Genomic DNA, 15,872 nt, shown 5'->3' with positions numbered 1-15,872 from the left:
CTGGCAGTTTGTTTTTTAGCAAGCTGAGGTCTGAGAACCACTGTCCTGGGATAGAGGTTCTCCTCCTCAGCACAGGGAGTACTGATGGCTGGGCCGGATCCCCAGAGATTCTGGCACACAGCCCTGCCTTTGGCATTTTTAAAAAGCTCCCTTTGTGATTCAAATGTGCAGCCAGGGTTGAGAATCCAGCTGTAGTCATTTTCCTACCGCGTCCTGGACAGACTCTGCATCCCTACCCCCGGGGAGCTGATGTACAGAAACGGGTGAGCCGCACCCATTTTCTGCACTCAGGAATTCAAGTGGTGCTTCCAGCTGACCGAAGCATCATCTGATGTTCCAAAGCAGCCGACGCACAATCAACTCCAACGCGTTCTGGCCCTGACCCAATTTATCTCCACAAAGGAGGAGAGAGGAGCCCTTGTTCTCGGCATCCAACTAGCACTGGGGGCAAATGAAGCCAGCAGCCCAGAAAGATCAAAACTGGGAGGGCTGTGCATTTTTCTTTATAGAAAAAGATGTAAAAATAGGGGTGCTTTTCAACTTCTGGAAGCAGGGCTTTTCAGTTTGTTTGCTGTTGTTTTTCACAAGGCGTTTCCTCCTCGGGTCTCAAAGTACACGAGTAACGCTGTGTCAAAGAAAATCAAAACCGCACACACCAGCATTCTGCTAACTGGTTCAGCAGAACAACTGGGAGTAAAGGTAAAATGAGGCCTATGATTAATGGTGACAGCTTGTGTGTAAATACCCTCAAGGAGATTCTTTGCAAATGCAAGAAAGGGAAAAAACAAACAAACAAACCCTGGTTTTAATAATAATACAACCCTGTCCCAAAAAAATGCCTGCATTTGCTCAGCTCCTAAACTGGCTTGTGGCAGATTTTATGGCTTTATGTTAGCAAATCTGGCACTGGATTGGGAAACTGGGAGGAAGGGAATGTCACGTTATTTAACTCTTTAGTGTCGAGACATGGAGGACGCTCGCTGCCGTGCCCCCACCGCCCAAGAACCTGGCGAAGAAGTGTAGCACAGACCTGTGGGGTTCCCGGGGTTGATGATACACAGCACCTTGGGGTCACAGTGGTCTTTGGCCTCCTGTACGGCCCGCCGGAGCTCGTTCACATTTAGGGCCCAGCAGTTGTCCTCATCCAGGTAATAGTTCACCTGGATGGCATCCAGCTCGGAGATGACGGCCGAGTAGAGGGGGTACTGTGGGATGGGGATCATCACGCCGGTCCGTGACTTGCCGCCTCCAGAAACCAGGATTTTCAGGATTGTCTGCAACAGAGACATCACGTCTTCCAGGGACACTGCCCATCTCCACCCTTTGGGGGCTGCTGGGCAGATGCCCCAGGAGGTCCCCACCCCAGCCTTTGCCAGCCACCCCGCTGCCTGCCTTCGGTGCACCCCTGTGAGCTGCTTGACTTCCCTGAGTCTCACTGTCCCCATCTTTAGAACGAGGTCTGCTGTGAGGAGTAAGCACAAGGAAATGCTTTAAAGCTCTGAAAACAGTAGTTAAAAAGATGCAATGCTCATACTTTTAAAGAGGCCTTTTAAAGCAGCAGTCCACAAACTGGCCCTGTCTTGGCCCTTAAGCTCATTCCGTATGTCCTGGCGGGGATGAGGGACAGGAATCTGTCTTGTTAGTAACTACCAGTACCCACGGCTGGGCAGACGCTTGAACAAGGGAGGGATTGTTGAATCAGGATGAAATACCCATCCACGACCACCAGGTGGCGCTTCAACCTGGTCGTTTCCACCGCTGCGTGGCTCAAGGTTTAGCAGGACTCCTGGGAAACCAGGCCACGCGAACCCCGTAGGGATACGGGTGGAGGTGGCAATAATTGATTGCAAACCCTGCTCTGGAACAGTTCCCACCTCACACACAGGCTCAGTTCCTGGCGGCAAGAACGCCACTGGATTAAGAAGCTCAACAACTTGATTCCCTTCACTAAATCTTGAGGATCCCCCCCCCCCCCACTCTAGGACCTCTGCCTGTAGGCGGGCTTCTCTGGGAAGGAAGAGGCCTTGACAGCAGAACACAGCGGAAGATGCGCTGGCTGGAGACATGAGCCCCATCACTAGAATCCCAAATGTCCCAAGAGGCCAGGCAGAGCATTTAAGGTTCCTGGGCCTGTTTCCTCGGGGCTCCAGGAAGAGCTAAACGCATCTGAAAGGCTTTGGGAAACGATTAAAGCACTCAACAAACATTAGGAACAAGGGCCTTGGAGGTCAAAGAGGGAGATAACCCCATTCAAGAAAGGGTCAGCACGCACTCCCTGAGGAGGGAAAAATGAATAAATGCATTGAAGGCCCCAGCACGGATGAGGCATGGGAAGGAGCGCGCATGCTCTGTGGGAATGGAAGCCCGCAGGTCCCTCAGACCCAGGACTTCAGAGCCCCTCTGCTAAGCACAATTTGATACCAGCCCTCTCCACCGCATCCACAGCTGAGCCCAGCCCAAGCCACCTCTTCCTCACCGCCTAAATGCTCCCTCACATCCATTATGCCCCTTCCCCGCTGAAGTTAAAACTTAACATAAATCTAATTATCCCCCATCGGTCTGTCACCGCTCCCCCCCCAAATCGTTCAATGGACATTGTTCTTAGGACCATGACCTAATTCCTCAACATGGCCACTAAGGCCCTGAAGGACTCAGGCCCCTGTTGCCTTCCTGGCCCACTTCTGGAAACTCTGGCCCTTGCTACCTGTGCTCATTCACTCCGACTCTCCTTTTGCAAACACACAGCCTCTGTCCAGCTCACAGCCGCTGCACTTGTTGACCTTCTGTTCAGAACACACCCTGTCCCCCGCCTCCCCGTTCATGCCTACGTATCCCCCAGATCTCTGCTCAGCCATCCTTGGAGAAGCCCTTGTGCTCCCCACAACCAGCCCCGCCCTCTGCTGCTCCTCCTGCGGCACTTCGTCCTCTTCACCCAGAAGGGAAACGGAAAGCTTGTGGTATGACATTTACTTATGTGATATTAATGCTGGTCCGATCCAGCACCAGGTTACGTGTAAGCAGGGGCCAAGCACGTTTGGTTCCCACGGTCTCCCCAGCACCTGGCAGGGGAGGAACACCAGTACCAGTATGAACTAAGTGAGAGAAAGGCCAACGCCACCGGAAAGACAGGCATCCTCGAGTGCCCATGGTTCCTCTCCAGCTGGACTCGAGGGTGTGCACCCTGGAGGGAAACCAAGGCTGCGGGAAACAGCAGGGACCAGAGACTAGCCAACCCCTCCTCCCAGGCCTGTCTCCCTACAGGCAGGCTCACGTCCTTGGCCCTAACATGCAAGGCTGTTCTTCATGTGGGTAAACACTGGGTAACAAGCCACCCTCACACGTACAGAGATGCCATCGCTGGCTCCCGTGGTCAGGTAAATGTTGTCCGGGTCTGCAGGCACACCGCCGTCCCTCCTGGTGATGTAGGCAGCCACGTCCTCACGGATGCAATTGACGCCCTGGCTGGCGCTGTAAGACCCTGTAAGACAACAAGCAAGACAGTGACTAGAGGCCGGAGGATGGGCTCTATGGAGTTGGTGACATCCATGTAATTACCTGCGGTGGGGATGGGGAGTTGGGGAGGTCTTAGGACCCAACTGCCACTACTCTAGGCAGTGGAATCGCGGCAAGCAGTTTCGGGCTTCACCCACCCACCTGCTCATGCATCCATCCACTCACCTGCTATCGACCCATTCATCCACCGGCCCATCCACCCATCCATCCATCCACTCAGTATTCACAGACACGCTACTAGGCGTCAAGCATTATTCCCTGGCTTCCAGTCAGTCAAATGTACCCATACCTGTTTCATTCATCCTCCTGGGAGTCATACACATTCTAAACATATAAATCACTACTGCTGGGCTTGCTACGGCTTTATCACCACTGCCTGCACACGGTTCCACAGAACCTGGAAGAACGGGAAGAGCCTTCTGCAGCACTGGAAATGTCCCATGTCTTTATCCGGGTGAGGGTTACACAGGTGTGTACCCATACAAAAACTACTCGAGCTGTACATTAATAGTTGTTCGTTTTATTATTGGTTTCTTAATACCTCAACAAAGAGGGTTTTTTTGTTGTTTTTTTTTAATGCCAGGCCACTGTTTTTAGAAAGAATTCGAGAACAGGAACTTGCACATGCACGGAATCTGGTCGGAGTCCCGAACTGGTGAGCTGAACTCTCCGGAGAAGTGAAGGGGAGGCTGGGGGCTCAGAGGTGGGAGGCAGACTTTCACTCTATATTCTTTTACACCATTTGAATTTTATACGACATGCGAAGAGAGCTAGCCTATTCCTTCTAAGACTGCAAACCCAGCCCCAGGAGGCAGGATGGGGTTTTTCTGGGCTTCAGTCAGTATCCGTCTGGGCCCTGAACCCTGGAGGCTCATCGCTGGAGGCTCTCCTGAAGACGGCCAGCCAGGCTCTGTCTCAGGTCTGTTCATCACTGGGCTCGCCTTTCCCCTCTGACCAGCTGTAAGATGGAGAGGGAAGGGAGGGGAGGCTAGGCCAATTCTCTAAGGTTCCAGTGGCAGACATTAACATGTATCAAATATAGGTGCTGGGTTCAAGGTCTTCTGTTACATTATTGAGGTATTCTAAGGCATTTGAAATAGTTTGTAAATTCAAACAGTGGGGAGGTACAAATGCTGTTATTAGAGAATCCTTCCTCTGGGAGTGACTGTCTTGATTATTTCTGAGTTCCCATCCTCAGCAAACTTTCCCTCTGCCTTCTCTCAAGGCCCGCCCCTCCACTCCATGTCCATTCCCACGCCAGCCAAGCCTCCCCTTTTTCTTGCCTCGAGCTCATCCACTTCCTTGAGTTCCCAGGCCTTCACCCATTGGCAAGCTCCCCGCCCCTGCAGGCCACTGACCTTCCACCCTTTCCTTCAGCTTTTCTGTTATGCTCCAAACCGCACTGGTCCTTCAAAGCTCAAATCTTGTGTCTCTCTAGGAGGCCTGTCATAAAGATACGGCCCCACGCCTAGCCTCTCTCCTGACCTAAAATTTCTCGTTATTTATTGTATACACATGAAACCCTGCCTCCCCATGTTGACTGTAAGTTCCTTGAGGGCAGGGACCATTACCTATTTCTTCTGTTGCATCTCCGTTAGAGCACCTACCCCCCTGCCTGGCTCCACCCCACTACACCCCTGCTTAGAGCCCACTGCCCTCAGACTGACGGCAACCTGCCTCCCATGGCCTACAAACTGGCATCATCGCCACTGCCAAACTCCCCAGCCCCATCCCATAGCGCCCCATCCAGACCCCTTCACCTGATCACATGCAGTTCTCAAGCCTCCGGGCCTTTGCACATGCCATTTCTTCTGTCTGGCATGCATTTGCAAGTTCTCTATCACTCACCATCCACATGAATTTGAATCGTATTTGCTCCTTAAACCCTCCCTCTACATGAGAATCCCTGGTTATAGCCCCATAGCTCTCTGCTTTTCTCCAAGAACTCATGAAAACTAGAGATTATTTTTTGTGTGAATTCTTTTTAATGTTAGTCTTCCCCAAATCTGACCATGAACCTTGTGAGCACAAGGTTCCACCGCCTGGTTCACCAGCGTCCCTCAGGGCCTAGAGCCGTGCTCCAGGAGGGCTAGATAAGGACCGGCACTGCCCTGGATGTCCAGATTCCACCTCATAATCCTATTAAGATCCAAGATACAACCTGGGAACTGAATTACTCATCAAACAGAAAATAGGAAACTCTAGTAGGAAGTAATTTTAGGGGCGCCTGGGTGGCTCAGCTGGTTGAGCATCTGACTCTTGATTTTGGCTCAGGTCATGATGTCAGGGTCGTGAGACTGAGGCCTGCGTCCAGCAGGGAGTCTGCGTGAGATTCTCTCTCCCTCTGCCCCCCCTCTACTCGTGCAGGCACTTTCTCAAATAAATAAGTAAATCTTGTTTTAAAAAGTAATTTTAAAGGGCACGATAATAACACATCCAGAGAGCTGTAAGACCTTGTATACGTATTTAATAATCCTGACCCGGGTCAGGGTCACCCTGGGCATACTGACATTTTCCATTTCCCTTACTTCTATGGGCCGGCAGGCTTAGTTGACAGAGCACCACCCCCAGGATGACACTGCCCTACCCCCTGTAAGAGGCAGGGACTGGCAGTGACCCCCAGGGACAGGGCTTCCTCACACCTGACACGTCAACCTCCTTCAGAAGCCCCGGAGGTGAGTAGAGTACTTCCTAGTTCAAGGAGGAGAGAGGTTCAGGGAGTACCCCCTCATCTAGCCTCATAGGGTCCACAGACAGAACTCAGTGCAGGTCCCCAAGCCCCACAGGCCGACTTTCCACTTGCTACAACACTCCAAGAAGGGACTCACATGACCATGGTCTCCCCAACCCCTTCCCAGAGCCCTAGCTGACAGAGTTGCAAAAACTCGAAAGCTTCCTACAGGGCACGAAGAACCCCTCCCCCTTCCCCAGACATGCACACCAGGCATGCAGAAGGCAAACACTCCCTCCCCCTGCCTCTCCCTGCAGCTTCCAGGAATCTTAGGCCATGGCCACCGGGTCTTTGAGAAGCGCCTTTGTCCTGTGGGCTGGGCAGAGGGAGCAGGAGGAGAGGTGCCTGCAGGCTGCGCCTCTGGGCTGTTGGGGGGGTTCTCTGCTAGCTTGTGGTTTCGGCCTTGCCACACAAGGTGCTGGCCCAGACCCCCCGGGCTGGCGGGCAGGAAAGCAAGGGGGAGCTGAGAAGGACACCCTGAAGGACAGTAACCAGACTCAGACAGAGGGCTGGTGGGGTAACCACAGCAAGCAACTAAGCATAGGGTTCTCATTAAAAGGAAGGAGCAGAAAAAGGGAGGGGAGGGGCAGGGGGATGGCAGAGAGGCCAAAGGTAGCTGATCCCCTGCTGGGCAAGCCAGAAGAATCCCTCTCCCATGTTCCAGAACATTCAGGCACATGTCCTAAAAAAAGCTCTAAGAACAACTACTTTTCCTGGGGTGAGGAAAGCTGGATCCCCTGTGTAGGCATGGGGCAAAGGAATGGGGCGAAGTAAACAGAACAAAGAACAGGAGATGAGAACAAAGGGCCAGGGGCCCCAGGACTGGAAATCCATCTCCGCAGCAAAGGGAGAGAGAATATCATCTTCATATCCACAGGGGCCAAATTCCAGGTCCTCCCTCTGTGGCGTGCTCCCTCCATAAGGAGGCAGATGGCCAGGCGTGGGCTTCCAGCAAAGAGGACCAAAGGCCGGCGTGGTGGGAAACACAGGGAATGGGAGGGTGGACGGAACAGTCGGAAGGAAGCCACCCAACGGGGTTCACAGGCATCTCACAGCACTCCCCTCCCCAATAACTGACCATCACCTCCTGCCGTGGGGTGACAGACAAGAAGGCTGGACAAAGCCGCACACCGCACTTCACCCCGCCTCTCGCTGAGGCCCATCAGTGGTTTAACCCCCGTGCTCTGAGGGGCACCTGGGTGACTCCTGATTTCGGCTCAGGTCATGATCTCGGGGTCTTGGGATGGAGCCCCACATCAGGCTCCATACTTAGCAGGGAGTCGGTTTGAAGATTCTCTCCTCCCCCCTGCCCCCTGCTCTCTCTCTCTTCTCTAAAATAAATAAATCTTTAAAACCATCCAACCAACCCCCTGCTCGGACAGAAGGTCAGTTATTCAAGCTGGTTCCCAGGTGTAAAGCCAAACGCCGGGCGAATACAGGCTCTTGCAACTGAGGTGCCCCGCTCCTCGAAAGACGGCCCGGACCTCCCTGCTCCGCTAACAGGAGGTTAACAGAGCAGACAAGAGGAGGAAGACCCTTTTTCATTTACTCGGCATGTCACCATCCCATACACATTCACACACTCACTCACATGAGTAACTCTCCGTTCGGGGCCAAGGCCCAAGTCCACGCTCAGAACCCATGGTCATCTCAGGCCCCCTGGGACCTGGCTAGTCGGGGGGCCTCACCCAGGCTGTTCCCGCCACAAGCCTGTAGGATCCGCCGGGCTCGCTTCTTAGCGTCTTCTGGGAAGCTGGGGCTGTCCAACAGGTTTGGGTAGGTGCAGAGTGCCATCACCTGAGGGAACAGAGGCGTGGGCTGGGCTCCCAGCACCCCCCCAGCCCAGAGCCCCAGGAGGGGCACAGAGGACCCTAAACATTGACACTGTGCAGACGACAACTCTGGGACACACTGCGGTGTGTATACCTCTCCGTGAGGGCTCCCACCTGGGGGAGCTTCGGGGTGGATGGGAAGAGCATGCTGGGCTCTTTCCGGCAGAAAAGATGCTAAAAGGTGGGGTGCATCATGACCTGGGCTTGGGACCCCAAGGGGGACTGCCAGAAGAGGAGCTGGGGAACAGAATGAGCCTGCCCCTCAGTCCTTGGCCCCAACTCTTCCAAAGAGGACAGCAGGTCACACACCCAGGGCCACAAGATCCAAGGGGCTCCTGAGCAGGGGCCAGGACTAAGCAGGCAGGTAAACCCCAACTGAAAGGAGCACAGAGCCCTTCCTCACTCCCCCACACCTTCAGCCCCCGCCCCCGGTTCTCACCATCATCCCCTTTCCTGGCCAGAACTGAAAGCCGGGTCAGCTTTCCCATCTCTGTAACAGAGAAAATCACCCTAACCTCACAAATTAAGAGGATTACGCAAGGAAATGTGTGCAGAAGTGCCGATAAACCCCAGCACACCGGGCAAGTCTAAGCTGGCAGCCTAAGGCCGTGCCAAGAGCACTGCAGGGACGTGAGGGCTCCCGGCTCTGACACCAGCTGGGTGACTTCGGGAGGGAGCTGGCTTCTTGGAGCCTCGCTTTTCTTCACTGGTACAATGGGCAGTGCCCCGGCCTGCCCTCTGCCCTCCTCCCACAGGCACTTGTGAACATGAGAGGTGCGTGAAGGCTGCAGGACGCCAGCACCAGCGAGGAGAGGCTGGGTTTGCCATAGCCAGAGGCAGAACTGAATTTGGGAACATGTCAGCCAGCCAAAAAAGGCTAAGGCAGCAGGAGCTTCTTCATGCCCAGAGCCCCAGGCATGTGTGGGGAACATCTTTCGCCTCTCTCCTCCAAAGCTGCGAGATTCTAGGACAGTCAGGGCCCGCCAGCCTCCTCCTGCCTCCACTTCCCTGGCAGAGCTGCTCTGTTTGGTCTGATCCATTGCCCCATCCTGGGCCCAGCTTGGGGGCCTCTTATATTCACGGGCAGCTGGTACGCTCCTGAGGTCAGCAGCCACGGCCACAGGAGAGGAGGCCCAATGGACGTTCCTCAGGTCAGTGCCAGCCTCGGTTCTTTTCCCCAGACCCTGTGTGAACTCCCTGAGCTAAGTAAGGTCCCCATACCCCTCCACCCAGAGAGTAGAGCAGGGTAGCCCCCCCCGCCCCCGCCAGTGCCAGCCCCTGCAGCAGGAGACACAGGCCTGGAAAAGGACCAGGGACTTCAGTGCTCAGCTTCCCTGCTTGCCCGAGCCTGCGAACCTTAACCACGTAAGGACCATACTTTGCTCCAATTCTTCCCTGGGAAACAGCTTTCACCACAGCTGGTCTCTAGCTTCTGTTCAGGAGGCCCTATGGCATTCTCCCACCCTGCTTTTTTTCCCTCCAGCCCACCAATCCCACAATTTCAGCTCATGCAGCATCTTTATGGCTGGTGCTCAAACTGAAACATTAAAACCCGCCTCCTGGAGGGGCGCCGGGGTGGCTCAGCCGTTAAACATCTGCCTTCAGCTCAGGTCATGATCCCAGGGTCCTGGGATCGAGCCCCGTATTGGGCTCCCTGCTTGGCGGGAACCCTGCTTCTCCCTTTCCCACTGGCCCCTTGCTTGTGTTCCCTCTCTCACTGTCTGTCTCTGTCAAATAAATAAATAAAATCTTTAAAAAAAACAAAAACACCCGCCTCCTGGAGACCTCAGGACCAAGATGGGTCACAGCAGCAAGGCGACCAGGAGAGCAGCAGCTGACAATGGTCAGCAACCGACACTCTCTCCTGCTGGGCCAGGGGTGAGCACTTGGTATTCAATGTCACACTGAGGCCCCTAGCTGTCCTCCGAGGCAGTGCTCGGGTGATCTGCACTTGCTCGAAGCTACCCAGCGGGTAAGTGGCAGAGTCGACACTCAAATTCGGGGTGTCTCACTTGGGATGAAAGTATCCAGACCCCCACAAACCACCTCCCAGCCCACTGGGCCATTGCCTCTCCAGGCTGCCTCTCTGATGTGCTTATCAACCAAGCTCCGACCTCAGGATCCGAGACCACGGACTATGGAAGGGCGTCCCTGGGGGCCTCGTACACGAGAGTAACCCCAAATGAGTCTAGGCATTCTAGACAACTCTGGAAGGGGAGGAGGCTGAGAGAGAGACCCAGGGCACATCAGGCACTGGAAGGGGCTGCTCATTCAGTGGCACTTCCCTGTGGCACTCTGGTGCCTGCTGTGTCCCTAGCGGGCTGGACAGGGGAGGAAGCAGGGATGAGAGGAGCTGGCGGGCCCTACCAGCCTCCAGTTCCCTGCTCTCCCAGCAGCCTCTGCTCCTGAGGGCCAGCTTACCTGTCGGAGAAAAGTTATTGGCTGCTGGCCCATGGCCTGGGCGTCCCCGATGTTGGCACGGATGACCTCAGTGAACGGTTTTTTGATACCCTGAGCAGAGAGAAGGCAACAGGTGGTTGGTTACTTGGAGACTCTCAGATCCCGGATTCCAGAGGCCAAGCAATGTCCCCACAGGATATTAATAAACACTCCTATTTTGAGCCTTACCAGGTGTCAGGCATAGTGCCAAGCCCTTGACATGGCTCGCCCCATTTAACCTTGACCACCACCCCATGAAAAAGAACTAGCATTAATCTCATTTTACAAATGAGGAAAATGAGGCTTCAAAAGGCTAGGAAACTTGCCTGAGATCCCATAATTGATAAATACAAGTACTGGGGTTTGAAGCGAGACTCCAAGATCACTCTTCTCAACCACAATGCTTACCCTCCCCCACTTTCGGAGAAGGCTCCAAGAGCTCTCCTGGGCTGCCATGGCACCCTGGGGCAGCTGCATGTCCAGGGCCCACCAGCCAACTGGGGCCTGGGAAGGATGCCTAAAAAGGGGGCCTTGGGGCTAAAGTGGTGGGAGGCAGGGGTCAGCAGCAGAGGCCCCCACACGTCAGGGAGGGGCCCCCACAACTTGTGGCACCACCTCAACAGCCGAAATAAATGGCAGGGTCACCACGGCTACCCTCCCCTCCCGAAGCTCCCCGAATTCTAGGCTTGTTCCCTTGCAACCTGGCTTTGCAGAATAAAGAATGTGGGCTGATTTTCACTTCAAAAAAAAAAAAAAAAAAAAAGCACCGAGATGGAAAGAGTGGCTGTAGAAGAAAGTCGGGGCCTGCCTGAGCAACGTGTTCAGCACAGGAAGGAGGTCCCAGAGAGGAGGGACTCGGAGACCTGCCAACCTCACCATCACAGGGGTGGGGATGGGGGGGTGGTGACTAAAGGACTCCCCCAGCTGCTGCAAAGGAGAAAATGAACTTTGGATGGAGGTTTGTAGGGATTCCACAGAGCTCCGTGATAAGTCCAGAATTTGCCACTAGAAGAGTAAGAATCAGCAACTTGTTCAAGGACCTCCCGGGGTGGCTGAAGGATTACCCGAGACAAACAGTACGGAAGCACTTGGCAGAGTACAAACATCATCATCTTACAAAGCCCGACCAAGGACGAGGTCGAAAGGGTCGTGGTAGAGGAAGAAGGCTCTGGGGCAGGGAGGTGGCGGGACCGAGGGGTGGCCTGGGTGGAAGGCCTGGCCGCCTTCCCATCTCCTGCTGCCCTTTCCTCCAGGGCATGCTAAATTCAAATTTTAAAAATACAATTCTATGTGGTTTTTTAAAATTGTTTATTTAAATTCAATTTAGTTAACATATAGTGTCTTATTAGTTTCAAGGGTAGAATTTAGTGATTCATCAGTTGCGTGTAACACCCAGTGCTCATTCCAGCAAGTGCCCTCCTTAATGCCCATCCCCCAGTTACACTATCCCCCCACCCCTTCCCCTCTAGCAACCCTCAGTTTGTTTCCTAGAGTTAAGTGTCTCTTAGGGTTTGCCTCCCTCTCTGTTTTCTATGGGTTTGACCCTTGTCTTTTCTCCATTTCCTACAATGTGTGAATAAAAGCACCTTTAGAAAACTTTCCCTTTTCAAAATCAGTACTATACACCCTTAAGTAAAAAACCGTGACCTTAAAGGATGAAAGTAGCTGGCAAACAAGTTTTGCTGACCCTCCTCTGTCACCCCTACGACCCCCCATGGATCTGGCTGCTCTGGAACGAGAAGGCGTGGGGTGGGCACAGAACGGGCTGAGGAGGGTGTCTCCGAAATGCCCCTGGCCCTTCATCAACAGGACTTGCTAAGTCTCCACGAGCTTCTGTGAGGAAGAGGCCTTTTAATTCCCTTGTGTAACCTTCTGCAGAGCTCTTCAGGGCTGGTCAATATGAAAAGAGGTCCCAGGGTACATGGGAGAAGCAGCTTAAGTGTCCTGAGGGACAAGGCACGTGGGTGGCACCACCCTCTGCTCCAGGGCTAGGACAGGGGTGAGAGCATGACCCTGGAGACAGACTGTGAAGCACGTGGCCTCAGGGCTCACCCCACGGGCAGGCGGCAGGAGGCTGGGGGGTGGAGGAGGGGCCAGGCCACAGTGTGCAAAGGGGCCGGACTGACCCACCCCTTGCTGGCTTGGGCTCCTGGCACAGGTCCCTCTGTCAGCCTGTGAATTGCCACAGCCCCCTAGGCCTAGCCAGCTGAACACAGGTAATTTCCACAGTACGGGCACAGTCCATTCTCTGCTAGGGATAAAATCTGTCACAGTTGAGGGCCAGGAACCAACGCACAGCTGTGGGCCCTCAGCCAGCCCAGTGCAGGGAGAGACTATGCCTGGAACAGAGCCCTGGATGTTCCTTTCCCACACCTGCCCCCTGCACTGCTCAACCAATTCAGGGCCTGCTGACAAGAAGCCTGGGAACACCAAGCATCTCTTGTCTTGGGTCTGGGTGCCCATAGACCCCAGACATTTTGCTGTGATGGATGAGCTTGGGGGAGGTGGGGGACTGGCTCCCTTGAATGGGCAGCAGATCAGCCTGCCCAGCCAAAGGTCCCCATATAGAGGAGACTGACTGTTCTGGGCACATTCCTGTATCTAGGCACTCAAGGTCCACATAGGATGGGAAATACCAAGGCTCCAGGGACAGACTCCTGTCCACAGTGACTCATCCAGGCCTGGTTGGTCACCCAATGGTGACCTTCCCTCCGCCCAGCCCCCAGGAGCCTGTCAGGTCCCCAGGTAGCATCCTGTTTCCTCTCAACAGTATCTAGATAATCCACCTACAGACATCCCACCCAGAGCCGCCTCCCTCTGCAGTAGTGAGATAAGGTCTTACCCAGAGGAACTCCTTCCCCACCACTCAGCTTAAGCAGGGATCAGGGAATGGGCCCCGCGGCTCAAGGCATGGCATATTTCAGAGGGTGTCAGCAAGGAGAAGGACAAAGGTTATCAGTGTCCTTCCCAGTTCACAGGCCCAACATCACTATGAGCTCTGAGGGGACAAAAGATGATTCTAACAGGCACAAGGCAGTTTTCCTGAGCGAGGGATGGCTCCTGTCATTTCATGTGACATGTGGGGGGAAAGGCTTGGTAGGACAGTTATTCCCTGGAACAGAGCCCTGGATGTTCCTTTCCCACACCCGCCCCCTGCACTGCTCAACCAATTCAGGGCCTGCTGACAAGAAGCCTGGGAACACCAAGCCTCTCTTGTCCTGGGTCTGGGTGCCCAAGGTCCCACCAAGGTTCACAGAGGATGGGAAATACCTTGAACTCTGGGTATCTGTGAGAGGGTCACCCGTAGAAACTGAGACTCACAGGGCGGAAACAGGAAGGAAAGCTGATGAGCTCCAAAGAGGATCATTCACAAGGCAAGACTAAGGCCCAGGCAAGACAGAGCGAACCCTGCAGAACGCATGCCCAGATCCGGACAGGCTCAGCATGAAGGAAAGGAAAGGGCGTCCCTTGGGGCTTCTCCTTAGTTTGGGAAAAGGTCTCTTAAGAGTTCTAAGGGGCTGCTTGCTGTTTTCAAAGCATCATTACTAACATCTCAAACTAGTCTTCAGAAGAAATAAAGTGGCCCCATTTTGCAGAGGCATAAACTGAGGCCAAGGTGCTCTGAAAGACTTCTCCGAGGTCCACAGCACGTAAAGCAAAGCCCAGGATGCACGTCCATGGTGACCTGGGCAGGGTGGGTGGTGGCGGGTTTGTTCTACTCGAAGCCCGCACTACAAATTTATTTTAAAGTAGCATCTAAACTCTAAAGAAAATGACCAGTGAGATCTCACCACCTGTGCTTGGAACAACCAGGGGTTCCGATCTTAGCTCTCACGTGCTATGTAGCACCTTCCATTCTCACCAGTGCGGAAGCAGTACACACTGGTGTTAACAGTCATCATCAGTTTTCCCCTCTATTTATGAATCTTTTGCCCCAACTGTGTGTACTTTACAAATAGAAGTAAAGCCATTCCTCTGTTTCTACTTGTGCCAACTTCTTCCCCTCTTGCAATAAAAGGAAAAAAGAAGTAGGTTGAGGAAGAACTGACAGATCTTTTCAAAACTCCTACTAATTGCAGCTTATTTTTAAGTGCTGCTCCCAGTAACACCAGGATCTGAAAAGCTAACAGTTTCTCCCCCTTGGAGCTTGGAGCCGCTGTCGCTGTCGGGGAGAAACAGAGCCTCCCTGAGCGCACACAGACCAGCCTGGAGGAGAATGGCCCCTTTCACACCCACTTAGCCAACTTCCCCTCCCTCCTTCAGGCTTTCCTGAGCATTCTCCACTCCCATCACAGAAAGAAGGGCGGGACTCTCCCGGCAAGCCGCCTCAAAGTCAAACACCAGAACAACGTGTCCAGCCAAACAGTGGGTACTGTTTGCAGAGCACCTGGTGAAATAATTCCAAAAGGCAGCACAAAGGCCAGGACACCTTCAGACGGACAGACGGTACAAAAGTCAGGACAGGGGGGCGGGGATCACCGGGCCCACCAACTCACCTCTCTCCTTTTATAGACTAGGGAAACCAAAGCCCAGAAAGGATATGAGATTCACCCCAAGTCACCCTACAAATCCTTACCCGTCCCATCTCTACCCAATCAAACCCTTTATAACATCAGTCCAGTTTCGAACATTGCAGTTCAAAACAGAGGTAGAAAAAAAATGAAGCTGTGCAGATTCAAGCCAAAAAAAGAAAAAAATGACTGGGAAAATACGGCTCTCTCAGAAGGGGCACTATGTAAGCTAGCAAAGTAGAGAGAGGCTGTCTCCCGAAATGAAAGGTTTAAGTGAGGCTCTGCTGGCTTGGCTGAGCTATGTCTCCAGCACCTAGACTGGAACAAAGTGAGAATAAAATGAGAAGGGGTGAGCTTGAATGAAAGCACCAGACGATGCAGGTGGACAGAAAACTCAACTTACTCAGGAGCAGGCCATGGGAATGTGGGGCGTCTGTCCCAGAAATCACAGGGTGCGTCCAGCTTAAATGACCAAGAAATTTGTCCACCTCAATTATGGAACCATACCTTGCTGGAAACCCTGCATGGTTCCCCACTTCATACCAAAACCCCCGCTTTGCACCAGAAAGTCCTGAGCCCGGCACCCAAGACTCCAGTCCCCTTTTCTGTCTCAAATTCACCTCCCATATCCCCCTGCCCTAGGGCTCTTCAGACAGCACCAACCCCTTCCCCAAAAGCCCAGAACTTCCCACCTTCCATCTTTGCTCACAACCCTGCTCCCACCTGGAATGCTCTCACATTTTTCTCTGCCTGCTAAAAAATCCCACCAGTCCTTAAAGAATTGGGGTGGGGGGGGGCTGTGTCCAGGTCCAGAGAACAGCTGGGCAGTCAGCCTCCTGAAGACAA

General features: G+C 53.6%; 1 protein-coding gene across 4 annotated transcripts in view; it reads right to left on the bottom strand.

The window, feature by feature from the left end:
• The window catches only part of GPT2 (glutamic--pyruvic transaminase 2), a 31,903-nt gene that overhangs the window by 13,898 nt on the left and 2,133 nt on the right, over window positions 1–15,872 (bottom strand). For all 4 annotated transcript variants that reach the window (XM_048223671.2, XM_057314746.1, XM_057314745.1 and 1 more), the window contains exons 3-6: window positions 10,498–10,587; window positions 7,933–8,041; window positions 3,345–3,478; window positions 1,031–1,274 (exon numbers count right to left, since the gene is read on the bottom strand). In XM_048223671.2, the coding sequence (XP_048079628.1) occupies window positions 1,031–1,274; window positions 3,345–3,478; window positions 7,933–8,041; window positions 10,498–10,587 (577 nt within the window). The remainder of the gene's footprint in view (window positions 1–1,030; window positions 1,275–3,344; window positions 3,479–7,932; window positions 8,042–10,497; window positions 10,588–15,872) is intronic.

Source organism: Ursus arctos, unplaced genomic scaffold (assembly GCF_023065955.2).
Source record: "Ursus arctos isolate Adak ecotype North America unplaced genomic scaffold, UrsArc2.0 scaffold_19, whole genome shotgun sequence".
Taxonomy (NCBI): Eukaryota; Metazoa; Chordata; class Mammalia; order Carnivora; family Ursidae; genus Ursus; species Ursus arctos.
This window is presented reverse-complemented; position numbering and strand designations above follow the sequence as displayed.